Source organism: Crocodylus siamensis, chromosome 4, assembly GCF_052110815.1.
Source record: "Crocodylus siamensis isolate JL-2025a chromosome 4, ASM5211081v1, whole genome shotgun sequence".
Taxonomy (NCBI): Eukaryota; Metazoa; Chordata; order Crocodylia; family Crocodylidae; genus Crocodylus; species Crocodylus siamensis.
The window spans coordinates 95,091,016-95,118,992 of NC_143398.1; the positions used below are offsets into that span (position 1 = coordinate 95,091,016).

Consider the following 27,977-nt stretch of genomic DNA (forward strand, 5'->3'; position numbering starts at 1 on the left):
AGTGCAAAATCTGTGGGTTTCTCTGTTAAAATGAAAAATCCACTATTTCCTCAGGTAAAGGGGGAAATCTACGTTTTTCTCTATTTTCCCATGGGAAACAGAAAACCCAGATCCCTGCTCATCATACAAGCAACCACAGTGCCCAAGTAACCTAACTTCCAAGATGCTCCACTGGGTATTTCTTTTACGGTGGATTCTAAGTACAATAGAAACACATGCTAAACTTTGTTTATATTCTTTAACAAAGCCCACTTACTTTCTCTCTGTGCTCAATATATACATATGGATTAAAAAGTTAGTAAGAAAAATAAATAGATCAAATATGCACAAATTGTCATAACAGCACCATATTGTAGTAATTTGTATGGCAAGGTGGCAAAGGAAAATGCTCGTTCCCGTATCAAACAAACCCAATGGGTTGTGCAAAATAACCTGTGCCTTTACTACATCCACAGAATCCTTTATTTTTAAACCAGACAGCTAAAAAAACTCTCTCTGACCCCCTTGTTCTTGTCAGCCTCCAAAAGTGCACTTTTACTTATTTATTTACTATTGTGTTTAAAATGTCACAGGATTAACAGTAGAACTGATTGTTACAGCAGCTGTCCTTGCTTGTATCTTTCACCTCTCAGTTCTGCCCACTCCACTTCAGAATTTGGCAGGACTTTGCTGTCCTAGTCTTGAGCTCTCACAAAGCATCTCAGCTCTGGTCTGAAGCAACCCCTAATATTACAGCCTCTGTCCTCTCTTGAGTAAAGATTGCTACTATATCACCTAGCTCAGTTGTTGGTTTTATGGCAAAAAAAGAAAAGCTAGCATGCCAGCTGGTCCTCTGAAGCCAAACACTCCTTCCCTAACAACCAAATTATCCTTTAACAGGTCTCTGCTGATGAAGGACAACAGAAATCCACAGACAAGGTAAATCCACCTGATCTGCAAATTTTACCATTTCCTCCAGAATTTCCAGTGTGATCCAAGCCTCTACCCCATCAGACCAATACATCCTTACAGTACAGTACAGTAAATTATGCAATGCTGTGCTTTGAGTCTGTAGCCAGACAGACCGAAAAAATAGCACCAAAACATAGGAAGCTCTCTTGCATTCATCTCAATGAGGCTGAGCTCTGAAATCCCTTATCACAGTTTATTCAATATGAACTAACATTTCTTTTGCTATCCCTCACATAGGAACCATCCAGACCCTATGCCTTACTCAGCACACATGCTTGAACTGGTGGTACCAGATGCATCCTGGACAAAATGGAGCTTTGACAGACCATTGTGTGAGAACAAGGCTGCAGGCGATAAAGAAGTAAACAGTTGTACAGTCTATCAGATGCTCTTGTCTGGTCTTCAGTTCTCATGACTAGGACACCACGCAGGCTGACTGTTTGGTTTTATTTCCCGTGAGGGACTTTTTACCTGCAATAAAAATAGATAAAAATAAAGACAAGATTATAAGATTTTAATTAAGCTTTCAGCAAACACTTCAACCCCCTCTCTCTATACTCCTCATTTTATACACATATTTATCCACACCTCTAGGGGTTTTTGCTTGTTGCCTTCTGCAAAAATTGACACATGCACACAGAGGAAATGCCATATATGGATTCCAAAAAACAAAAAAACCCAAAATAGACACAAAACCTAGACAGCTTTGCATACTCTAATAAATAGGTTCCCTTTCCTAGTCTGCAGCTGTAAGAGTCTGAGTTGTGGTCTCCTCAGCTCACAAATGACAAGTAGGGCCAGACCATGTCTCTGCATGGATGGGAGTCCTCCAAAAGTAAGAGGCAAAACAGCCCACTTGGTCATCTCATCTTCCTGGTTTTAACCCATTACTCCAAGTTATCCCCTGCCACAACACTGGACATATTCCCCCTTCTCTCCATCTCCAATTCCTCCCTGAATCAGTCTCCTTTAATACTTACACAGATAACTTCTTGCCTCTTAGTTTAGTTAGAAACTGATTAAAAGTATTAGTTCAGAGCCTGAAAGACATACCAAGCACCTACTAAATCAGAGGCTAATATACAACATCATGTGTAGGACTGCCCAATGCCAGGGATAACCCTAGTGAGAGGCCTAGACTTCTGCTCCTATCTGTTGGAGGATGGCTGAGAGACTGCAGAGATTTCTACTGAGATGCTGTCTGAAACTGGCTTGGACTGTTAACATCTTTCATGTTACCCCCTGACTAGCAGGATTTTTATTACATTTGAAGTTTCCTACCTTTTAGGTGCTGGAAGACAGAAGGAGCTCTCCACCCTACCCCTTATCTTCTGTTCTTTCTTCCCATCTGCAACTTTCCCAACTCCTGAGAGGGAAACATCTCCAGCCCTGGGCCTTACCTGGCTCCTCTGTCCTGTGCCTCCCTCACCCCTGTACTATTTTTTGTGACGTTTCGTTCTGTAATCCTCCTCCATCTTCCAACTATCCCAAATGCGGCTGCTGAAGTTAACCCTCCTTCCTGGCTGCTGCTTCTCTTCCGCATCCAGTCAAGCACCACATCTTTGTCTGCAAAGTTCTACATCCCTCTTTCACTGCTGAATCTCAACTATCAAGCCTTTTTCTCTGCCATCACCTTCTACTCTTTCTCCAATGCAGGGCCAAAAGAAATCCCAGACAAGGCAAACTGTACATAGAACAGCAGCCCTTTCCCTGTGCTCCTACTGACTGCCCTCTCTTTAAGCAGTGGCAAATAATTCTAGTTGCCAGCTCTCCACAAAGAAGCTTTTGATGACCTGTATAGAGTCTGGGCCATTCACTTTATACATAGAATCACAGATCACCTTTAAAACAATCTGTATAGCCATAGGCAGAGCGGGGAAACCTTCAACATGTGAACCAGGTCCAAACCCAGGCAGTATTTTCCTGTATTTTCAGACAAGTATCTCCAGTGCAGCAGCAACATAAAATTAACAAGATTCTGGTTAGGTTCAGAGCTGCTGCTATTCAGAACCCTGCAGGCAACAGTAAAACTCAAGAATTATGCTAAGAAAAAAAAGAAAGAGAAAGCTGTGAGCAGGAGCAGTATTGGTAGGCAAAAGAAATATTTGCAGGGAAAAATAGGGAAGGCTCCAGTGGGAAGGGAGTAGGAATGAAAGAACAGGGAGGATCCCACTTTTCAAGAGCATGGGAAGAGTGGCTTTCAGATTTATAAAACACCAACTCCAGGGTTAATTTAACATGTAAAATTCAAAGCAGCAACCTGAGACAATGTCCTAGCAGAAGCCCTCCTCCCACCTCATCTTCCCCATCCCACTAGTGGATCTTCCCATCTCTGCTTATCTGTTACTTTGGAACTATTCAAGGGGATAAGGTTCAAGCCTCATTGATTTGGTACCCTTGCCAAGGTCATGTTTTTTGACTGTAAACAGCTCAAGACAGGGACAATGATTCAAATTCACAGGTAATGCATAAGTTATACTCCATCTCCTCCTCAATAGTCCCATGGATCCACTTACACAAATGATTGATTTGTTAGGGATACTTTTGAACAGGCACCTCCTTCAGTATTTGTGTAAAATTTCAATGAGATCTACATGCACCAGGCCTTCACGCTGGCTTAAAGTTTTGCTGCCTGTATAAATCATTACAGGGTATATAACATGGTGAGAGTCAAAAGAAAACAGCCATCATCATCTGCACAGTGCCCCAAACTAGACTCAGTGCCTTGCATTACAGCTCCAGGCCCAAAGAGCTATTGACCTCATTTCACCATGACATAAAAGAATGACGGGTTCAGGGAGGCAGGAGAGCTATTTTACAACAGTTGGAGTCAAGGGTTAGAAATATGGGGTTTGTGTCATCTTAAATGGTCTCTTTACAGAGATAGATGATAAGATCAAGGAGTTCACAGTTCTCTAGTTTTGACACTAGAGGGTACTGCATGTCCTCAAGTTGATTCATTCAAAAGGCCTGCCCAGTAGCTCTTTTTATGATTCCCATCCTTCTTCCCTCCCTCGAAGGAACAGGACCAGCAGTGTACTTGCAATGCAGATTATCTGCGCAAAAGGTATTCAGTCCTGAGGAAGAGGGAGGGGGTGGGGGTGAGGAAGAATCTCCCCAAATTCCAAAAGGTAGATCCTAAAAGCAGGCTGGCTGTGATCTAAATTGACTAGGGTATCAATGCCTTGTTTCAGTCTCAATGATGTTGGCTTTAATTTTTCTCACAGAGGCAAAAATATTTATAAGAATCCAGCTGATCACTGTACTTTAATTCAGGGGTGGGTGAAACACAGCCCGTGGTCTGGATGCAGCCTGCCAGGCCATTCTATCTGGCCCTCAGAGCCCCTAAAAAATTTGGAAAATTGATATTAATCTGCCCCGGCTGCCTGTCATGTGGCCCTCGATGGCTTGCCAAAACTCAGTAAACGGCCCTCTGCTTGAAATAATTGTCCGCTCCTGCATCCCATCTTCCACCCCAATATCCTCCTTGCTTTCTAGGTCTCAGGAGAAACATCTCCATCCATTTCCCAGAATGGCCACTTCAAATTGATTAAATTCCCTCCATTTCACATTTTTCAGGGCATGCAACAATTCCTATTAGGGGCGAGTCAAGAAGAAATTCTTTCCTCTTAGGCAGTTTATTCCCCATTGCAGTAACTCCCTCTGAAACATCCAGCATAGTCCATGGTCAGATAAAGCAGATCAGGCTAGATGGTTTCTAGGCTTGTTGCATTCTGACAATGTTTTGCTATTCATGACCTAGTACGATAATTTAAACCTGGTGAAAGCCTCTGTCATTCACAAGTAAATCAGACCAAATATTTATATACGTAGAGGAAGGTGTTCCAGAGCACACGGTATGATCTAAGACATCTCAGGCTTTGCCTTCCATAGATAGTCTCAATCACTTTAAGTGGTGGGGGTAGATTAAATGGGATTTCCCCTCACTTTTCTTTCCTGATTTCCCCCACCCCATAACTTTGTTATAGTAAAGTAAAGAGCATGGGAAGAGTGGCTTTCTTGTATCCAGTCAAGTAAAGCTGAGTTGGGATGGGATGGGTGCATGTGCACCTGAAACCTGTCAGTGTGATGGAGCTCTAGAAACTCCAGGTACTCTGTTGGCACCTAGGAGGTCTGAGAACTTCACCATTACTTCTAGGTGGGCAACAATAAATCCACTTGAAACCTGTGTACACAATGGTGGAGGGGGATTATTAGCCATCCCATATTTTCCCAAGCTTGGCCACCTAGGGGCCATCAGGGGGTCAGTTAAGTGATCTTCTTATGAAGTATTGCCCTTAAAATCCCTGAGAGATTTTTTTACATTTGATACAACTGTCCTCCTTCCTCCCAGTTATCTTACAGCAGAGATGGTGGAAATGTGCCCATACTGAGTACATCTGACTCTGTCACTGAGGTTCTGGATTAGAAAGGGGCCTGGAGGGGACATGAAGGAACAAGATTTACCTGAGGCGCTGCTCCGAACACTGACAGGTCTAAAGCTGATCAGGTCCTCTTCCTGTGCCTTCACAAGCACATACTCTTCTGAGAGCCCTTCACTGGCAAAAGAATCGGCCTCAGTGTCCAAGGTTGGGGGCCGTTTCGCCCTTCGGCTGAAAAACCCACTACCGAATCTTTTACCCTGCTTGGAGCTGGTCTGCCCATTGGCAACATCATCCTTCTTGGTGTCACGAAGGGATTCCTTAGATTTAGACTTGTATTTCATATCAAAATGGAACCTGGAAAGCAATTTCTGAGGACTCCGGCTTCCTTTGTTCAAGTTTTCAAGAGGTGGTTCAATTTCTGGTAGTATTTGCTCCACTGTGATCAGGTCATTCAGAAACTTGTTCAGCGGCTTTTTTGACTCACTTTCTTCCTCCTTTCTTTCCAATTTCCCCTGTATCTCCTGCTTCTGGCGCAGGGCCCGGAGCATCATTTCATGAGGGGCAGCCCCTGCCACTAGACCATATTTGGGGTTGATGATCTTACGAGACACAGTGGAGGAGTAAACTCTTGATTTCTCAGCTCCTATTTGGAAAGGGTTAGCAATGTTCAACTCCTGGTAGAGGTCAACCTCCTCTGAGATGGCATAGAGCTCTCGAAACTCAACATCAAACATCTCTACATGTTGCCCTGTCAACAGCAGGAGGATGTTTCTGTCTATATGTGAGGAGCTCCAGGTGAAGCTGGAAACAAAGAAGGTATTGTTAGGTTTTGCAATGAAAGTTATGAAAGCCAGACACAACCTACATGTCTACTTCTGAGCTCTTGTTATCCAAGAACATAAAGCACTGTGTGCCATTTGATGGACATCTTACCCACCTGAGTGTTTTCATGGTATAGAAATGACATAATCCTGTTTTGGGGGATTTAACCCCTGCAAAACAAAAAACAAACAAACATATGCACACAAACACACACACACATAAAACATGCGGACAGATCTGGCAGAGAAAGCCACGTGACCTTGAATTAGTTTTACTTTCTAGACAGGAGCACTGTTAGCCACTCTTAACTGGCTGTTTCTGCTTCCAAAAGCGGACTCTCTATAGCGCTCTGATAGCCTCTTTGAGAAGAGGAAAAACTGGCTACAGTGGATTCTGGGATGTCCCGTATGCCACCAACTACTGAGGAGGAGGAGCTGTCCCTCAGCCACATGTTTCATTGGCATGAGGGCACTACTCTCCCAAAAGAGTGTTTTGTGCTCTTTATCATCACATGCCACTTCCATAGAGCACTCAACTAGTCATGGAGTTGAGGTAATAACGAGACTGGACAGCTGGTAAGGAAACAAAGGGAAAAGACTCCCTAAGGAAATGCATGGGGCAATCCTTATGTTTGGAACCTGAATACTGCCTGGGTGAGAGTGACCCACCTGAATGACCCAGTGGCCACTTTTTCACCATCCACCATCAGGAACCGGGAGGCCAATGTGCCTTTGATCTTCCCCAGTGGCATGTAGAACCCAACTCCTGTCACAGAGCGCACACGGATGTTCTAACAGGAAGGTGAAAACACAAAATGACAGCAAACAAGGCACAGAGAATCAGATTGTTCTTAGCTCCGGGCATCACCACACCCATTGTCACACCTCGCCATATCCCAGGCTGCAGATTATTTCAGATGAGACAAAAATATCAGAAGGGTTGCAGGAGGAAATGCCTAGTGCAGAATGTGTTTCCAGCATCTCTCCCAGCTTGTCACTCGTTTTTTATATAGGTCACTCACTTCCATCAAATAGGTTAATTTATTTGTGACCCTGCCTGCCCTATTCAGCTATTCATCTTAGTACAGAGAAGCTTGAAAAGCAGGCAGGACAAAGCTTTTGAAACCTACAGGAAGAAAATGATCCACAGTCTCCAATTCTGAGCTGCAGCTCAGAAAGCACAGCCCAGGAAGAGTGAATCGAAAGGGGCTTCAAACCATCTTTACACCCTCTGAAATTTGGGCCTTGCTCCCAGCCACAAATAAGGTCCTCTGCCATCTCAGAGAGCTGGCAAACAGCATAACATGGCCAAGCTTTTGCCTGACCCCCTGAATACTTTTCTGCCAGGAGCTCTTCAAAGAGGGACAGTGACTCAGGCTCTCAAGTTCTGTTTTCATTTGTGTCATGACAACAGGAATACATAGGTGGATTGACTTGGAAAAATGTGAGAGGTCTGGACAATTTTATGACGACAGGCTGGAGAAAAGAACAATCCCACTATTTGAAATATTCTAGAACAGTCCTGACTAAGCAAGGAAAGAGTGATTTTCTTGTCATGTGACTTTCCACATCAAGTGTCTGTCTGCATGTAATACAAGAGAACATATTTGAATATACAAGCAAGCACCAAGCTAATGAACACTTGTACCTTTGCTTTAAAGGACCTCATGGAACAGGTGCCAACAATAGGCAAGATTACCATCTCACAAAAAAATAAACAGAAAGAAAAAAAAAAAGACCATCAATATAAGCATACAGCAACATGCATGTCAATAAGTGACAGGGTAGTTTAGCAATAATTTTCTTCACTCCAGCATGTTTCTAGACTAAATGAATCCTGTTTTAGGAGGTAAACAATGACAGCCCGTGAGAATTAAGAGGAATAAGCCCTGGGGTTAGGAGTCAGCAGTCTGATCGCAGCTTCCTCACTACTCCCTATGAGGCCTTAGCAAAGTCATTTCACCTCTGCCTCATTTTTCCAATCTACCAGAAGAGTATCATGAGAGCTAATTAATGTTAGCACAGCCCTTTGATCATATAAAGAATTTAGTACTATTATTACCAGCTTTGACAGCTTAAATGTTATTGGCTTATAAAATCAACATATGGAAACACACACTTATAGGAGTCCAGAATTTCTTTAAGCTCCCAGTTTTCTGCGTACCTCCTCGGATTTTCAATCCACTGATTTCAGTAGGTTTGTATTTGGTCAGTTGAAATGCAGTATCATCAGTACAAACTCTGACTAATGATAAGCAATAATACTGCTACTTTGCATTCTTGTACTGTTTGGTGTGTTTGCACAGCAGTTCAGACAGTAGCAAATTAATCCTTACAATACCCTGAAAGTATTATTACCCTGTTTCACACATGAGGAATCTGAGGGAGAAAGATGAAGTGACTTGCCCAAGGCCCTAGTGTGAGTCATCTGTGTGGGATGCTGAACACAGATTAGGTGAAACACAGCAGAGGCAGGGTGCCCTTTCCAGTGTTTATACTAAAATGCATATCCATCTGGTTGTCCGCAGATTTCTCCCCACCCCCACTGAACCAATCTGAATTTGCTGTTTGCTAGTAAAGTGCCCCTGGTCCTCAGATGTCAAAGGCAACCTCTGTTCTTCAAGTCAGTCAGAGCTATGACTGAGTTCTTTACCAGGAAGTAGTTTATCTGCCAAGAGCAGCCTGGTGTCAGCACAAGTTTCTCTAGCAAAGCCAGAGGTGTCATAACAGCATTTAGCGAGTGGAGATTTCATTGGATTCATTGCACATTCCATTTCCTTCTTTTGGTAGAAAAACATCAAATTTGATTTTTTCACAATTACTTTGAGCTGAGAACAACCTTTACAATAGCACAGCACCAGTAGAAAGATACAACAAAAGCACACAAACACCCTCTAACAATTTAGGCGCAGAGGAGAAATATGGCTTGAAGTACTGACAACAAAAAATATCAAATCACAAACCATGCAATCATCTAACCCCAGAAATTTACATTTTTGTAATATCTTTTACCCTAAAGTATCTCAAGGCATCTAAGACTGATACAGAGGGAATACAATCTTTCACGGACTGAAATGTAGCCACCTTTCTAATGGAGCACCACAAGTGCTATATAACAGTTTAAAAGCACTACATCCTGTTGAAATTTACAAGGGTAATTTAGGTAGGCAGGGTGTGATCACTCAGACTAAAACATGGTTGGTACATGAATTTAGATACTGGTTTTTGGGTTTTTTACTCTTAAGAAAAGGCTCTGGTATTACCGCATGAATGTAGAGATAGAACCTCAGTGTTGCAGTTTCTCTGAAAGATGCCACTTCCAGCAGCAGGGTATCCACTGTTACCACTTCAGAGCATTACTTTATGGTTAGTGGCTACCTATTGGATTATTAACACCATAACTTCTTACAGAACTCTGATGTCCTCCCAAGCACTCTCATTCCAGTACTAATCCAACCTGAACCTACTTAACTTGAAACATCCACAGGAGTCACGCAGCAAGAGGCAACATTGTGTGTGCTTTTCGGTAAGAACTATTTTTCTCCCTGAAGGCATAGCATGCAGAACAGGCCCAAGCTCTGTTCTGTCACCAGCATAGAATCCCATGGCTTATAGGACTCTGCAGAAGCAAGGATAGAGGGCAAGTCATGAGATACATAACAGACATACATCTCAATGAGCCACAGTGATTATATGGTAAATGACTTTTCTTTTTCAATAATGTGTTTAGAAGGATCCTATTTGTAGTGACTAGTATGTAGATACTGCCTGGGCTTATATTTAGGTGCTAGGTGCTCATTTTCTATTTATTTATTTCTTTTTACAAGAGCCGCAGGACAGCTCTGATCTGAAACCTAGAGAAACATGGAACAATCCCCAGGCAACTGCCCTATACATTTCTGTAACAGGGATGCTTCTCAAGGAAATAGTGGAAGCTGCTTAAGCCCTGATAGAGTGAGCTGTAATGTGCAAAGGTAGATCTAACTAGAATAACTTCTAGTACCATAGAAAAGCAGGGTGGGAAGGGATCTCATGAGGTCATCTGGTCCAGCCCCCTACTGTAAGTAGATTTTATACAGAGATACCCATTAGACAGTTTTGGGGAAGATATGGCTTGATATTTTAACTTTCTCTGTGAAGGTCACAATTTAGGGGAGTTCCTAAAATGCCTTAAGCCAATATGACACTACTCACATCACATCAAGGGACAGCAGTTTAACTTCCCTTTATTTTGAATTAGACTTGGATGAGGAAAACTTGGAAGTAAATAAATCAATTCCTAAATTCCTAAACAGAAATGGGAGATAAGGCCAAAGACTTACTTGGACGGAGGGAGGCATGAGGAAAGAGATCATAGAATCATAGAAGTAGGGTCAGAAGGGACCTTGTAGATCTTCAATAATCTGGGCAGGTGAAAAAACTGGGCTCAAATGATCCCAGCTAGGTAAGCATCAAGCCTCCTCTTAAAGACCCCCAGGGTAAGAGCCAGCACCATTTTCTTTGGAAGTTGGTTCCAGATCCTAGCCGCCCTAACTGTGAAGTAGTTCTTACGGATGTCTAATCTAAACCTACTCTCCAACAACTTATAGCCGTTATTCCTTGTTATGCCATGTGCATGCAAAGCACATGGCTCCAAAGTCCAGAATTTTTTTGTGCAGGCGATTTTTTTGGCAGGAACCACATACCCTAGGTCTGTAACAGCTCCAAGTAAATCTCCATCCTTGAGTGGAAGGAGTCTTGATTAGCAAGAGTAAGAAGAGAGGTTCTCTACTACAAACTTAAAAATGGGTCTAAGATGGATTCTTCTTCCTTTATTTTGAGGTTCAGACTAGAAAACAGCTTCTCAATTACATAGATTAAGCTGTTTTCCTGTTGGGGTAATTTCCTTCTAGTGCAAAAATGATCAACATATAGATATACCTTGATATCCTGCCATCTCAAATAAGCTGCTTCAGTGGTTATGTACTTTGTGAAAACGCTCAGCATTGTGGAAAGTGCAGTGTGGGACAGTGCAGAGTTGGTAGTGAGCCATCTCCTGTAAAGGATTTGAAGTATTTCTCATGTGCTGGGTGGAAGAAGAGGTAGAAATTGGTATTTTGAGTCTCAGGAAGTGCAAACCAAGCCTGCGTATCTAATGAAGGGATTATGGAGGCCAGAGTTACCATTCTGAATTTGAAACAATGAATGCACTTGAAACTGTGAAGGTTCTGGACAGGGTACTAGCTCCCTTCCTTCTTTAGACTCAGAAAGTTTCCCGTGCCCATGAACTCTAAAGTGAACACCTCCACTGCTCAGAGATGTAGAAGTGTCCAATGGAGTGTCCTGTGAGATGGGTTCTTGAAGGGGTCAGGGAAAATGTGTAAAGGATAGGAAGGGCCAGGAGTTGTTTGCAGTACTTCCTGCAAACAAACCAAAGGCTCCTGTTGATGCTAACAACAAGACTTGTAAGAAGGGGGAAAATGCTTGCCAAAAGGGGGAGAATGAGTGCCTGAATGGATTCTGCTAGGCTATTGATAATGACGCTGTAACAGGGGGCCTTCTGCAGGGCCAATCTACCAATGCCCCACCCGCCTGTTCTGGGCCAACTGCTTGCATTCTAGCCTGCCATGCCTTGTTGCTATCTAATTAAATTGTTAATTAGGTGGGAGGTTGCCCATTACTTGCCCGGATGCTATCTGCAGCTCCGTTAGTCCCCTACACCACAGGCCAAGCCTCCCAGATGGCATCCACTGTTGTCAACATTACCGGTCCCACTCTGGGCCCCAGAATCCTCGAGTTATATCCCCACCTGGATTCCTCTGCTTAGGTGGCCTACTCCACCTTCATTCTAGGCTACCTAGCTCCCTGAGCTTTTCTCTCTTACAGGTGTGGTCCCCCCGGGACCTTTGGCTACACTGGCCCTGGCCTCACCTCCAGGCCAGTTGGAACCCCAGGCCCTCTGCTCTGGGCGTCCCTCATAGTGGACTTTTGACTGGCCCCAGCATTGACCAGTTGAGGGATTTAAAGTCAGGCTTTTGAGTTTATAGCCCTCTCTCTCTCTGGGTCTGCCTTTCTGACCCTTCTATGGGGTAACCCACCCAGTCGTGGAAGCTAGGGGTATTAAGGCGCCCCAACCCGCCTTTCACCGGGATGGTAACTGGCCTGCATTTCCTGGGGGCTCCCGCACCACTGGGAGTCCCACCAGGCCACCCACTCCCGGAAGGGTGCAGTTTTAGGTCATTCCCAGGACCAGGAGCCTCCTAGCCATCCCCTACAGCTCCTCCCTTACCTCCAGGATGTTCCAAGCAGCCTTGCAGCCAGGCAATGTTACTGCCTGCCTGCCAGCAGTGAACTATCCTGTTTATATAGGCAGCCAGGGGTCTAAAAATGGCCGCTGCAATCAAGCACCTGCTGGCTGCTTGGCTGGGCCCTTAGTGGCAGACACAAACAGTGCCCTGCCAGATGCCAAACCAAGAGGAATATCTGGAATAAACAGTAGCTGAGAAAGCAGCCAAGCCAAGAGTCAACACCACTGGAACCTCTGCTTCTTTCTCAGTTATATGAGCACCCTCTGAGGGGTATGGTAGCATAGGACAGAGGAATGCTGCCTGAAACATTGAAGCTTGACTTGCTTCGTCCTTCAGATTGGGTTGTACAGGTCCAAAGGGCTTAAAAATCCCTAGACTCTTGTGTTATGAGTGGTGGGGCTTGTCTATCTCAGAACTGATGAAGTTATAGCCTTCTAAAGGAAGATGCTCAATAGATTTTTTCGTAATCTCCTTTGGTATTTTCCTATGACTACAGCAAGGGAGATCTTTGCACTGCTGCAGATGTGGCCATGGTACATACAATAATATCAAACATATTCATAACAGACTGCAGGAAACTATGGGCAATCAGCTGTCCTCTGATGATTTGGAGAATCTGTTTTAATGTCTACAGCTTATGAATTTTGATTGATCCTATAAAATTACTGGATCATTGAATGTCTCAGTTTATCTGGAATTAGCCATATGCTGTCATGGTTGACTTATACATTTCCTCAAACACAAACAGTAAAGGGAACCCCCTTTAACCTTGAGGACTCCCAGGCAAATGGGAATTTCTTGGGACAATATGATGGCTGCATCCTAGAACAGAAGGTTCCAACTTGCAGCACATGTACCAAGAGTGGCACAGGCAGCATTTGGATGGGACACGCAGCAGAGCTGGGAGGGGGCAGGCAGCACAGTGGCAGATAGGGCAGGGAGCAGGAAACACAGCAATGGAGCAGGCAAGCAGGGAGGAGAAAGCAAACCAGACGAACAGGCACAGAGCACAGGGCAGTGAACAGAAAGCAAAGCAGCCGATTGGGTAGGGAAAGGGGTTTGGAGTAGCACATAGGGAGGGTGCTGGACTAATTTGTGGCATGCCTGCCAAAAAGCTTGGCTCCTAAGTCCTAAAGGATGCTAAATTTTATCCAGGCTTGCTGCAATTGGCAGCAGGGATTTGGAGAGTGAAAATCTTCCAAGATGTCAACAAAGAAATTGGGAGTTAATGCTGGTTTGTAAAAACCACAAGGGGCCTGAAACACTTAGGAAGAACTCAGAGGGATTTTTAAGGACAGAGGAGCTTGAGATGCAGGGTGGGGTGGAGAGGAGAAGAACATAGGGATCCTGTTTCAATAAAGGGACCAACCAAGGATGATGGAAATGATTGTACAGAAGAGAGAAGACCTCCCTTGATTTATAGAAGCCATATGCAGGACAGAACATCCTGGACTCTTTGAATGATTAAGACACAAGCCCAAAGAATGCTCAAGAGTGCTGAATAAATTAGAGTCAGGTACATGTATACAGGGTATTCATCCAGATCTGTATATATTTCTTATCCTAGCAAAGGTAAAGAGCAAGTGGCTTTTAGAACCCTTGTGAAGTCTACAGACACATTTTCTTTCTGTGAAACCCACATGCCAAGAAGGGGAGTCTAGGCACCCTAGGATGCCTAGGGTAGATGGACCATGAGGCCCTGTTTCTGTGAAGGGGTAACAGGCAGAGTGCTTGGGTCCTGGGCATATGGCAGGGAAGCCAAGGAAAGGGCTATACCGCAGCCTACTGAGACCAAGGAAAGCTTTATAGCACATGGATACGACATGATGGAATCCAAACACAGCAGCCTGGCAGGTGCCTAGTAGGATGCCTCTTGCAAACATCCACAGAACCTGCTAGTATCCAGAACAAGATTCAACAAGGACAGATGTAAAGACCTGTACTTAGGATGAAAATATTGCATTCACAAATACAGACTGGGGAATGACTGGCTAGATTGCAGCACTGTAGAGAAGGACCTGGGGGTTACAGTGGACCATGAGCTGAAAATGAGTCAACTGAAAATGTACTCTGGTTGCAAACCTCTCCCCTCCCCAAAAAGCCCCCCAAACAAAAACAACACCCAATAGCATATTGCATTGTATTAACAGGAGTGTCACTAGCAAATCCAGGGAAGTGATTCTTCCACTCTCTTCAGCACTGGTGCAGCCTCACCTGGAGTACTGTGTCCAGATTTGGACCCCATGCTTCAAGAAGGATGTGGACAGTTTGGAAAAAGTCCAGTACAGAGCAATAAAAATAATAAGGGGCCTTGGAGACACAATTCATGAGGACTAGGCTGAAAGAACTAGGGTTATTTAGTCTACAGAAGAGAAGACTGATTGGAGGGGGGTGGTTCTAAGTCTTTAAATACCTGAAGGGTGGTTAAGAGGATGGAGATGGGCTACTTGGTGGCTCTAGGGGACAGGACTAGGAGCAAAGGCCTCCAGCTGCAGCACAGAAAATTTAGGTTGAAGATTAAGAAGAACTTCTTGACTATGACGGTGGTCAAGCATTGGAACAAGCTACCTAGAGAAGTAATGGAATTGCATTCCTTGGAAACTTTCATAGGCAAGTTGGACAGACACTTGACTGAGATAGTTTAGTCAGGAATGATCTTGCTTTGAATAGCGGGTGGGACTAGATGACCTTATGAGATCCTTCCAGTCCTATTTTCCTGCGATCCTATGATCCCAGAGGTAGCTCTACTGGATCTCTGCAACAAGCCGGGTCTATGAGTGACCCTGAAACTACATGCAAACCCTACCCCACCCCCCAAAAAAAGCCCCAGAACTTTGGGTGTGACTTTTTCACATCCATTATCCTTTTGCATATGGCTGGTACAGATGCTGGAGACTCCCACAATTCCACTGAAGGCTAGCAGCCCTCATGTAGGCTTAGCAAGCCTAGCAGGTACAAGAGTGCAGAATATGTAGCAGCTTGCATGACTTCTGCACTACCTCCAGTGGAATGTTAGGAGTCTCATCCATGCATTTCATCAAACCTTGGTATGTCTTAAAGTTGTCCAAACAAGGCATGAAGAGATTCACTGCTTCACTGGAGAAGACTGGTGACAATGCAGCTAGGATCAACTGTTGCTCAATGTCTGCATGCTAATTTTCACCACTCCTCTTTTTTCTTTTAGGATCTCTGATTATACCAGTTGACCTAGCTGAGGACTCTATAGCACCTCTTGATGGAAGGGGATCTAACTCTATAAAAAGGGCAACAGTGTACGTTGGTTTGTAGGTGTAGAAGGAGGCTTGGTGTTCCTTCCTGCTATTTTAAGAGAAGGCTGGCAGTAGGAGAAGCAGCCTGCAGGTGTGGCATGAGCCAATTAGAGAGTCACCTGACCAGAAGGGGGCTGGGATTGAGGCATATACGTCCAGAGCTGGTCAGGCAATCTAGCCCTGAGGACCACCAAGAGAGAGAGGAGCTCTTAGGTAACATTGGAGTTATTACCAGCAACTCTGGAGGTTTGAGGAAGGGACTAAGGGAAGTAAAGGTGACCTGGGACTCAGAGGGGGAAAGAGCTTGAGCCCAGAAGGGACCAAATAGGCAGGACCAGAGAATCTGGAAATCTGTAGCCCAGACGGGGTGAGTGTCAGCTGGGCCAGGGACCCTGACAGTGTCACTGGCCCAGGAGCGGGACCAGGGTCCAGAGATAGGGGCCGAAGTCTGAGGAAGGCTACAACCGAAGACTGGCAGGGCCAGGGGCCCATGAGTCTGGATGGGAACTAGGAGCAGGGCCAGGGCCCAGAGAGAGGGGCCAAAGACCAGGGATCACAGCCAAAGATCGAGGGGGCCAAGGAGCCTGTAGCCCAGGAAGGGTGAGGATGAGAGCTGGGAGCTTGTAGCTCAAAAGAGGCATATGTCAACAGGGCCAGGGGGCTTGTAGGGGTGTTAGGAACAGCACAGAAAGAGAGGAACGAGTATCACCTGTGAGGCATTGGCGTGGGTATTGTGGAGGATGGAGCCCATGTAATTCACCCTTAAGGCAAAGAGTGGAGACACCTGAGCTCAGAAGTGTAAAATCAGGTTTGGGAAGCCCTGAGGCAAACTCTCTTTTTCTAAAAGATAATAACATTAAGGTGTGGTAGGAGAGGAGAAGAGGAGATTGGCCAAAGAGATAGCAGGTTGGCAAGGGCTGAGTGGGGCTCCAGGGAGCTACCTCTGGAGTTGAATCTGGTTACAGTAGAAATATGGTTGCATATACCAGGTACCCCTATGGGATCAGTAGTCATATAAATGCTAGAAGGATGAACTAAGGGGATATAACAATTGGACTTATTCTTTTGAGACCCATGGCCTTTACTCCTTAGAGAAGTCTTTTGGGGCATATAAACCTCACACTAACCTTAAAGCAATTAATTCTTGAGTCCAAGAGCTATGTTGACTGCACTTGGAACAGGTGGGAAAACAGCATGACCAGACTGAGGGGGGCAGGACAGTCCAGGAAGGAGGGTAGAAAAGGCAAGGCTCCAAGGATTAGGTTACTGTGTTGAAAAAGAGCAAAGAACTAAGCAGAATTTAAGATGGACTAAAAAGCTCCAGTCTGAGATGGGTGGATAATGCTAATTTGTTTTAGTCTTGTTGAAAGATGCCAAACTCAAGCCTGCTGAATTACTGCTCTGAAGGGAGAAAAGTGAGGCTAGAAAGGAGCCCAGGAGGAAGGACAGGATGTCCTGAAGGGTGGTGGAATGGGAAACCTTCTTGCCATCCAAAGATTCTTGGATCCCAATGGCCTAATCAATCTTTCCCTACCCAGAGCTTGCCTATCACAGGCAGAATACTCCTAGCTCAGGTCCTTCTCTACCTTGTCTTCCTCTTTGCAGGACAGAACCACTTTCTCATGTCTCTGTCTTCCAGTATCTGATCTCCAGTTCCACCTCAGTTTGATGTGACTGGCAGAGGGAAGGGATTGGTTCTCCATCAAAACAGTCTCTGATTTGTCCCCAAACTGTTGCCTTCAGGCCCCTGCTTGACAGACAGCAGTCCTTTTAAGCTCCATTCCAATGCTGAATATCACTGTATCTTACCCGGATATGGAAGTCACTGAGTTCCATGCACTTGCACATCTCCAGAAAGTACTTCACCCCCTCCTCATCCAGGATCATATAGACTGGGATCCGGCGCTTGTGTGCTGCATCCACAATATCCTGGAATATGTCTCTGTCAGTAAACAGGTCCATTACCACTGCAATGATCTGGAAGTGAGGAGAAGGCAGAGAGAGGAAAAGAATGGATAAAGGTTGGGATGGGGTACATCACACTCTTTTAAACCCAGAGGGTAAAGGTGCAAGGCCAGTCAGGCAGAATATGTTTAGGGCCAACTAAAGTATGTAGAAGCACATGCCTGAACATATCCAGCCACCTCATTACTGTACATCCAAGTTCCCAATCCCTGCTGTACATGCAAGGGGCTTGTTGGTTCTTGTTGGGAGCTCTCCTGTCTATTCCAGGGAATGGTGCTGTTCAGAGTCTTAAAGAACATCAAAGGCTGATCAATTTTTGTCTCCACAGAGACACCTTTCTGCCAAGTTGGTCTCACAGTGGTTCACCAACACCACATAGAAAACCAAAGCTCCACCACTCAGCAGGAGGCGAGTACACAAACCATAGGGAGAGAAGTCAGAGATTGCTAGGAATATGGGCTTTTTCATTCTTCTGTTCTAGAGATGTCCTGTAAAAACCCTGCTGCCTGGACTAGGTTCATAAGGAATATATGCCTAATCTGACCTATGGTGCTCAAATGCATCCAGCTTGTTAGGAATGAAGGACAGGATTTGATCTCCAGCTCTGTGAGCATTTGAAGGTACAAGTAACTCCATCCTCAAATACCCAAGACAATACAGTTTTCAAAAAAAGAACCCAGAAGCATTACAAAGAATGGAAGACAGGTGCTGCCTAGAGGGTCAAGGGTGGGTGGGAATGGGTGCCTCATCCTCCTGTCAACTATCTCCTAATCCTAGGGTGATCATAATAATTTGAGAGAAATCTGGGATGGGGTAAGGAAATCCACGATGGGGGCAAAGGGGCTGGTGCATGCACGCATACACATATACACACACAGCCCTGACCCTGACCCCGTGACTCCTATACATAGCCCTGCCCTAACTCCAACTCTACTCCACAAGCAACTCTGCTCACAGCCCAGAGGAGTTCGGATCAGGGAGCAACCCGGCTCCTGACTTGGGAACTGCATGTGCAACGGGGTTCCCACCAATCTGGGATTTTTCTTCAATTTTCTCCAACAGCCGGGATGCTGAGACAGCCTCCGAAATCCGAGACTGTCCTGGCCAATCTAGGACATACAGTCATCCTAGCTAATCCCACTCATGCCCTGCACATTACCAACAGTGGCCCTGGCTTTGGTTCTTTGGGAAGGGAGAGCAGCAGCAAAGGCACAGCCATGGTGGCCAGAGGTTTGTTGCTAATGACAGATATGTGATCTCTTTTTAGCCACCAACATGCTTGTCAAGCAGCCAGAAAACTCACAAGTTTTGGGTAGCAAAAAAGGGGAAATTACATCATCCCCAGCAACAGCAATGAACCTCCAGCTGCTGCTGCTGTACTACTGCAGGGAAGGTGCAGGGGGGGACAGTTCTGCCCAAGAAACAGTAGTGGCCAGTTATGCCTCTGATCAAACCACTTCCTCCTTCCCACTATACACTTTGTATAAAATTGAAAGAAATACAAAAAGCTACATGCATATGATAAAACACAGAAGTCTAAACATTCAGAGAGGATATGTAATATGTAACCACACCAAAGGAAGTTATTAGTGTTCTTCACAATAGACAAAAGGTGATCTGAACTTCCTCTTCTCCTTCTTCAGTCTCCCCCCAAATTTTACAAGCATTAGAAATATCAAGTCCTGACTTGCCCCTTTTTCATGAAAGTACGTCCTTAGCCTTTGGAAGGCTGTGAATAAAGGAGTCTCCTGTTTTCCTGGTCTTTTACATATGGAGGAGGAAGTCAACTTAGGTAGGAGGTCTTGGTCTGCCCATAGTAACAGGGAACAAAGGCTGCTTACAGACACTACCTGCACCCCCCTCCAAAATGGTCCTTTATTTTAAACCTGGCATGCTCCTGCGCCAAAACCAGCACATACTCAAAAGAGGCATTATGTTAATTGGACCTGGCTCGCAACGTCTGTATAGATCAGGTGCTTTAGTGGGGCGTTTTTATCGTTTTTTGGAGTTTTTATCTAATAGCTGATTGAATCAGCTATTAAATAAAAGTGCCAAAAAGCCCCACTGAAGCGCCTGATCTATACAGAAGCTGTGGAGCTGGGTTGAACTAATGTGCTGCTTCTTCCAGTAAAGTGCATTTTGGTTTTTTAACATCTGTAAGCAGCCAGAGTTACCTAAACCAAGTTTTAAATTCTTGGGCCTCCATTACACAGAGGTCAACCAAGAGGGGTTAGAGTAGGGGTGGGCAAAATGTGGCCTGTGGGCCAGATGCGGCCTGCCAGGCCATTCTATCCAGCCCGCAGGGCCCCTAAAAAATTTAGAAAATTAATATTTATCTGCCCCTGGCTGCCTGTCATGTGGCCCTCAATGGCTTGCCAAAACTCAGTAAGCGGCCCTCCACCCAAAATAACTGCCCACCCCGGGCTAGAGGTAGCACAAGTGGGCTTAAACAGAGTTAATGTACAGATCTGGTAGCCTGTTTAACTTCAGCAGAAGGTTGGATGAAATGCAGCACAGAGGGAAGTAATCACAGGATGGGAAATAATCCTTACCAGAGACCCCTTTCCTTTGAAAGTGCCTTTAAAACAAACTGGATCTGGGAAAAAAAGATGCCAAAGCAGACTCACTTGAGCTCTCTTCTCCCTAAACATATAGACAGATCAACCCACTTCCCAGGACCATTGCTCCACCAGGCACCTTCTTAGGCATAGCATTGCATATCCTCTTCTTCGTTTAAAAAAAACAAAACGCTGCTACTGTAATTGGGCTGAATATACCTACCACTGATATGTAAATTCTCGATATAGATAAGCAGTGATTAGAAAGCGCATAAGCTACAGACAGGCAGCCATCTGCAGAGGCCTAATCGTGGCCAGCCAGTGATAATAGCAATACACTGTACTGCCTTTAAATATAAGATTGGCTTGCAATTGCTAGTGCAACAGTTAAGCCAAAAAGGTGTGGCATTAGTAGTATGCAGCATAACATGCAAGACTCAGATCCTATTCATATTCTTATAAGGCTTGACCTTTATAGGCCCTGCCTACATTACAGAAACATTAGGCAATTTTCTCACTGTTGCCAGCACTGATTCAGGTCCAGCCTTAGCAGGAGTAATGTCAAAAGCCTGCCAGTTGCTTTCCTGACATTGTAAGTAATGCTATAAGTTGCTGTAATAGCTACAGCAGTATTGTCTACCCTGTAGCTCACAATCTTGTTAATGCCAGTGGAGCTGAACCAGCCACATGGGAATTTTTTAGGGAAATATCCTGTACATTTTTATTTTATTTATGGAATTATTTGATTCATATGCTTCCCTCAAAAAAATGCTTAGGGCAATTTACAATAAAAACAAGATTCATTATCAAAGCAGATCAAATATTAAAACTAATTAGAAAGTAATAAAACAACGCCCCAAACAATGCCCCAGAATCTTACCCTGCTTGGTGCAGGGCTGTCCAAATAAAAAAGTCTTACAGCACTTTTGGAAAAAGTTCACAGGCTCTGGCATGCCCCAAAGAGGAGTGAGTATCAAAGCTGAGATGGAATCACCAAGAACAACCTCCAACATATTTTAATTATTTTTGCCAAACAAAGCTGGCTTACAGATGTTACTCGCATGAGGTTGCTTTTGGCTGACCTTAGGGATTGCTATGGAACATAAGGGAGGAGGTATTCCCTTTACGTATCTGGGGCCCAGGCCATTCAGGGCTTTGTGGATCAAAATTAGCATCTTGAATTGTGCCCAGAAAGCTACTGAAAGCTAGTGCTGACTCTGGAGCACTGGAATACAGGACCCCAGGGGAACACGTAGAAGATTAAACTATAACAAACTATGCTCCCTTGGCTCCTGAATATGAGCTTCACTATCAAGGGAGGGTGGAATGAGGGCATTGGGGTATACAGAGGTATTACCATTCTTTAATTTATGCACATTAACTTCATATTTTCAATCAATTTATCTTAATTTCCTCAATGATTCACTATTCCTGATTGAAGCAGAATAGCTATTTTTGAAGGAGATTAAACAAATCTGGGCTTAGCGTTTAGAGTATCCACATAATCTGGAATAGCCATTCTGCTTTAAATATACAAATAATACAAATGAGTTTTCATAGTTTCATAGTTTCTAGGGTTGGAAGGGACCTGAGCAGATCATCTAGTCTGACCCCTTGCCATGGCAGGAAAGAATACTGGGGTCAAATGACCCCAGCAAGATGTTCATTTAACCTCCTCTTAAAGACCCCCAGGGTAGGAGCCTGCACCACTTCTCTTGGAAGCTGGTTCCAGACCCTAGCCGCCCTGACTGTGAAGTAGCGCCTCCTGATATCTAACCTAAACCTACCCTCTCCCAGCTTGTGACCGTTATTCCTGGTCACTCCTGGCGGTGCTCGGGGAAACAGTGACTTCCCCAATGCCTGCTGATCCCTCCTGACTAGTTTATAACAGGCCACATGCCTTTGTAAACAAGCCATACCTTGCATTCTATTTCCTCCACTTGGGATGAACTGCTTCTTGTTCACAGGGGCTACCTCAAGCCTTAGTGAAGAAAATCACTTTGTCTTGCAAAACAAAATTTCGGTACAAGAAACTCAGCATCATGGCAGGATGCTTTGGGCTCCTCAGTTAAACTCCAGGCTCAAGTTCTCCAGCAAGCTGTAAGACTGTAGGATAAACCCATGAAAAATGGGACAACAGGGCACCATTATCTAAAGATTATACCTCCCCTATAGCACTGTTACTGCCAAGGCAGGATTACTTGGCAGTCTCCTTATATTACCTGGAAAAGCCACAATGTAGAGCAAATATGAGGGTCTATCCCTGCCCAAAGTTACCCCCCATCTATATTTGTACCATAGGGATATTATCACTTGTTTGTGTAATACCATAGGTATATGCCTGGCTCTTTCTAGGCATGTAAAGAATTGATGAAAATCTCAAAATGGTGAGGAAACTTTATTAATGTATATTTGTAAAACACTGACATGCCTTAAGCCTTAGACATACTGGCATGCCAAGTATTATTTCCACCTATTTAGTCTCATGGTCTGCTCCCTTGTGCTGAGGGAAAAGAGAAATCATCTCAGGATTTAATTTCCTAGGGTCAACTCAGATGAGCTCAGCAGGCCCATTTATCCAAAAAGGGCCATTACATGTTTACTTGTGGTTAAGCACACGAGCTCCTTCGGGCTCAGAGGGGCACAAGCTTTCTAGTTTGCTCAAATCAGGAGAAGAAAAACACTTGTGTTGTTGGACACAACTGCAGAAATAAAGCCCATTTTCATCACCCAGCCTCTTGCACAGAATTTTAATACTGCTGTAAAAGTGGCTGGCTGTACAATGCTACCACATCAAAATGAAAGCATTTTACAGCCACTTTGCACCAGCTAGTTAATGACGCATACAATAAGGAACTGTAATCCAGCCCACAGTATCCATATGTGTGCATTGGAGGGGCAGAGGGAATACAGCCAGGCAGCTGAAGAGAATAGGGCACAGGTTAATATCTTTCTGGAAAAATGCTCCCTATCTCTCACGGCAGATTCATTTTGCAAATCATCGTGTAGGACTCATGTATATTGGGAGACTGATTAACCCCACCTCTAGCAGATAGCAGAATGGGTATGAGGCAAGATTAAGCAGCTCCCCAACTTGTCACCTTTCTGTAAGCAGTAAATACAGGAAGAATTTGGGTAAAAGGAATAACTGTTTGAACTGGGACTTTTCTGTGAATCATCACCTTGACATGGCCAACGCCTTCAATAGGTCCCTGTTCCCTAAAAGCCCTTGGAATTTTCCTGTTGCTTTATTTTTTAGGCAGAGAACCAGTGTCACACCTGAGAACTACCTTACTCCAAAGACAAACATTAGCAACAGTTATGCATTGTTGTGCTTCCAGCTACTTAGTGAACAAAAACCAGAGAGAGCAGTCCAATCACACTCTGTAAAACCCTATACACAAACTAAGCTACCTGTACTCATGGAGTTTAAACAGTCTGAAAGTATCAGGAAGACAGCCAGCTGAAACTTTCAATGGGCTGGGCCACACAATCAGACTTGGATAGCACAAATTGAGGAATGGCATAACAAAGCCCATTTACAAGGTGAAGCCGAGGCCTGGACACAAACTGTTAGTTGAATCCCTTTGGCAAAACTTACAGTACTATTTGCAATCAAGGCTAAAAACAGACAACTGATTTGATGCAGCCCTGATTAGGTTCAGATATGACTGGCATCAAAACAGGCCCAACTATTTATGCACTAGGCTTAAATGACAGTGCAGTCAATATCCCCTGCAGGGAAGCAATGTGTTAATTTGAATCATTCACAGGTACTTAATGCAGGACATTGCACTTAGTGACCTGTAAGGGCTCAGGTTTGGGGTGAGACAAGATGTTCATAGACTCAGAGAGAAGCAGAGTTAGAAGGGACCTCCAGGAGTAGGATGACCATACATCCCAGTTTGGCCAGGGCAGTCCTGGATTTTGTAGGCCATCCCAGCCAGTGAGAATGGAAACAAAAGTCCTGGATTGGCACTACTCTACCTGCAGTGCCTGGCACAGCTCCTCCTGAGAAGAAGCTGGAAGTGGGGGGTGGGCAGGGCTGACCACAGCTCCCCCTGCCTGGGCACCAATTGGCTGGAGGGGAGGGGGCCTATTTGATGTCCTCGATGTATCACAGCAATGCCGCCAGTCTCTTTGGGCCGCCTGTGGATGGCGTCCGGCGGTGAGCGTAGCGCCCGTATCCCTGACAGGTGGGGACAGGGACTTGAAGTTAAAACCATCCCCGAAGGGGTGAGTCCCGCTGGTCATCGATGTCACTGTGGCAAAGGACAACCAGCACCAGAAGACATCAAGTAAAACAGTTCGGCATGGAGATCCTTCTTGGCGTCCGGCGCTCGCTATCTTCTGGCAGTTAAAAAAAAGGGAAGGGGGCAGCGTCCCTGATTTTCATAAAAATAACTTGGTCACCCTATCCAAGAGTTATCTAGTCCAACCTCCTGCCTGATGGGATTGTGAACCAAGCTGGTTACCTGGTTTTAGCTCAGTCTGGTGTTACTGGACCACCCTTTTGCAGGGGAAGGGGGAGTTCAGTCTCTGTAGCTCTGATCCTGAGAAGCATTATGCAGTTGCTGAACTCATGTGTAAGAGTAATTGTACAGATTTTAGCAGGAGTAATCATACTTGTAAGCACATGTAAACTTGTAAGCACAGGAGGAGCCTGTGTTTCATCATTACCCTGGCCTCATCCCCATTTATTCATCTCCACCTCTTGTCTGTCGTCAATCATAGATCTAAACTGCAAAGCCTTGAAGGAAAGGGATTGTCTTTTTTTACTGTGTTTGTGTGTGTACAGTGCATAGCAGTGGGGCCTAGATCCCAATTAAGGCCCTTAGCTGCTATTGGAATTTAAATGAGAAAAAAATATAATCAGTCTTAATAGCATTAGGCCATCCAAGTAAAGTTGCATGATGCTGATGGCCTGACTGCACACCCAGAGAGGATGTGATATAGAAACCTATGGCTAAGTGTCCTCTTGTGCAGGGGTGGATCCAGAGGGGGTACACTGGTGCACTTGCACTTCCCTTTGATTACTGCTCAACTCAAAAGTTAAAAGCCAACTGCCTGGCAGCAGAAGCAGCAGAGGAGTCACTTGCCTTCATGGCTTATCATCATCAACCTGAGCCCTTCTAAACTACTCATTCCACAGGTGTTAATAACCCTCTCTTCTTTTCAGTGGTCTGGATGCTTCACCAAAGCTAGCCTTTCTTCTGTAAGGCCGCTGCTAATGAAGATATTTTAGTGCTGCAGATAGGCCTGTAGTGTATTATTAAAGATTCTAATTCCTTTTTAACTGGAAAAAATGTGTGTTGTTTCCTATGTGAGACTGCAGTTCACCCTCTGCACCCTGCTTTGCAACTTTCTAGATCTGCCCCTGCCTGAGGGAGCTGTGAATCAAGTGGATTGTCTTGTTTGCAGCCCAAGCAACTGTGTATCAGGAGAGGACAAGATGCAGGGACCCACAGCTCAGTGCTAGCCTTGGCAGTGACAGATCCAGGTGGTGGCGGTGGCGGTGGGGCAGGGGGAAACACACTGGTGCACTTGCACCTCCCCCTTTGACTCCTGCTCCATCCAGAGCTGATAGCCAACTGCCTGGTGGGGGCAGCATTTCTAGGCAGGCAGCACTGAGGGAATCACTTGCCTTAATGGATCATCATTATCATCGACTCAAGTCAACTCTTCATTCCACCACCTTCTCTCCTTTTTTAATGGTCTGGATGCCACACCCATAAAACTAGCCTTTGTTCTGCTGTGCTGTTCCTGGTCATGAGACTCCCATTTCACAGTCTGGAAGATTGTTCTGAACTTATTCCAGTGAAGTGCTATTTATTTCCGTTTCATTCTTACACTGACTAACACAGCCATTGGCTCCTGGCGTATTTGGAAAGCTCCTGGTTTCTTTGTAAGTGGGGACAGAAGTATGCTGTGTTATACGTGCACCTCATCCTCTGTATCCCCCTCTCTCAACAGTCTAGTTCTGCCCCTGCCTGAGGGAGGGCTGTGAACCAAGTCAGTTGTCTCATTTTCAGTCCAAGCAACCATGCACCCCAAGAGGGCATGAGATACAGGGACCCGTGGCTCAGCACCCTCCTGGACAGCACAGAAAGAGTCACTTGACTTCATGGTTCGTTATCATCCCCCTGAGCCCTTCTCCAGTCTTCTTCCTGCACCCTTACAGAACAAGAGATGTGGAGACCCATTATTCAGGGGGGGATAAGGGGAGTGGGAGGGGACTACCGACCAATGGTTTTGATTCCTGCTCCACCCACAACTGAAAACCAACCGTCTGAAAGCAGCAGTAGTGTGTTTCTAGCGAGGCAGTGCAGAGGGAGTCACTTGAGGGTAGTGGTGATGCGTAGGTGGTACACAGAGATGCACATGCACCCTGAGAGCACTGGTGCACCCCCTGACAGTCAACATTTCCTGCTTAGGCGATGGGCAGGCAAGAGTGCTGGTGGTCCCCCTGAGAGCACCAACTGGGGAGTGGGGGCACCACAAGTGATCCTTGCAGCCCACCATGGGAGGGGTTCCCCTGCAGCTAACTGCGCAGACCCAGAAGTGCCAGTGACACAACTGGCCACGCAGGGACTCCCCACAGGGCAATCAGCTGTGGGGGACCCCCCCCAGTTGCTGATTAGCTGCTGGGGGGCCAAGTGCTCCCCCTCCCCCCAACTCTGGAGCTACCAGCTGCCCGTAAGGGTGGGCTTACATCAGCATTTCTGAAACAGCAGGTCATGTCCCAAAAGTGGGTTGCAAAAATATATGAAAGAGTCTGCGAGCAAACTTTAAGAACTGATTCTCTTTTAAAAGAGAAAAACATGGGTGGGGGGAAAACTCACAGCTCAGCTTGCAAGGGGCAACACGGGTTGGGGGTGGAGGCAGCAGGTCAGGAGTGGGGGACTGGGCATCCATGTGTACAAATGGGTCCTGGCACAAAAATTTTGCAACGCTGAAGGAGACGATGGCTTGCGCCGGGTGGGCTGGATCGGGACGACTCACGAGGCTCCTGCAGCTGGCGGCCCGGGGCGGAGCAGGGAAGCGGCTCGGCACCGCCACGTGGCTCCGCAGCCGCCGGGCCAGGCCGGGCACGTACCTTGCGCGCCTGCTGGATCATGGTCCGCGCCACCTCCTTGAGGTGCGGGGCGGCCTCGTCCTTGCGCGGCTGCGTGAAGAGCTCGACCCGGCCGATGCCGCGGTAGAAGGGGCGCTCGGTCCAGCCCAGGTCCAGCGGCGGCACCTCGGTGTCGGAGCGCTCGGGCCAGTAGGCCAGCGACACCGCCGCGCCCGTCGGCCCCCGCCCCGGCCCGGGCTCCGTGTAGGGGCGCCAGGCGGCCCGCAGAGCCGGCAGCTCGTGGGTGGACAGGAAGGGGGGCAGCTGCAGCTGCTGCAGGCGCTGGCCGTACGCCGCCTCGCCCCGCGCCACCAGCGTCTCCAGGGCGCGGCGACGCTCCTCGCTGTAGTAGAAGCCGGGATGGGCTGGCGACAGCCGCTCGTTCACGTACGCCTCGTCCAGGCACCGCAGCTGCGACTCCGCCATCTTCCCGCCCGGCCGCCCTCCCGCACCTGGAGCCGGCGCCAGCGCCAGGGAGGGGCCGCCTCACCTGGCTGAAACCCCGCCCCGGCCCGGCCCGGCCCTGGAGCCTCTCCCCGGCCCGGGCCTACAACGTGTGAGGGAGCCGGGTGGTCCGTCACGGGGGCCGGTTGGAGAGGCTTGATGCTGCCTCAGGCAAGGGGAGGC

General features: G+C 46.0%; 1 protein-coding gene across 1 annotated transcript; it reads right to left on the reverse strand.

Annotated features, from left to right (window-relative positions):
- Positions 1-27,898, reverse strand: SACK1F (scaffolding CK1 anchoring protein F). Its single transcript, XM_090042987.1, has 5 exons — positions 27,333-27,898; positions 17,523-17,690; positions 6,827-6,948; positions 5,419-6,137; positions 1-1,422 (listed from the first exon to the last, which is right to left on the reverse strand). Exons 1-5 carry the CDS (start codon positions 27,774-27,776, stop codon positions 1,367-1,369), a joined length of 1,509 nt encoding a protein of 502 aa, XP_089899113.1. The 5' UTR covers positions 27,777-27,898; the 3' UTR covers positions 1-1,366.
- Positions 27,899-27,977: the final 79 nt, after the last annotated feature.

Excerpts from the sequence above, each read along its gene's own strand:
- SACK1F (XM_090042987.1), bottom strand. The coding sequence starts at position 27,776 with ATGGCGGAGTCGCAGCTGCGGTGCCTGGACGAGGCGTACGTGAACGAG. Across the intron at positions 6,949-17,522 it reads TCAGTGACTTCCATATCCGG|AACATCCGTGTGCGCTCTGT; the intron begins GTAAGATACAGT and ends CCTTCCTGTTAG. Across the intron at positions 1,423-5,418 it reads TGTTCGGAGCAGCGCCTCAG|GTAAAAAGTCCCTCACGGGA; the intron begins GTAAATCTTGTT and ends TTTTTATTGCAG.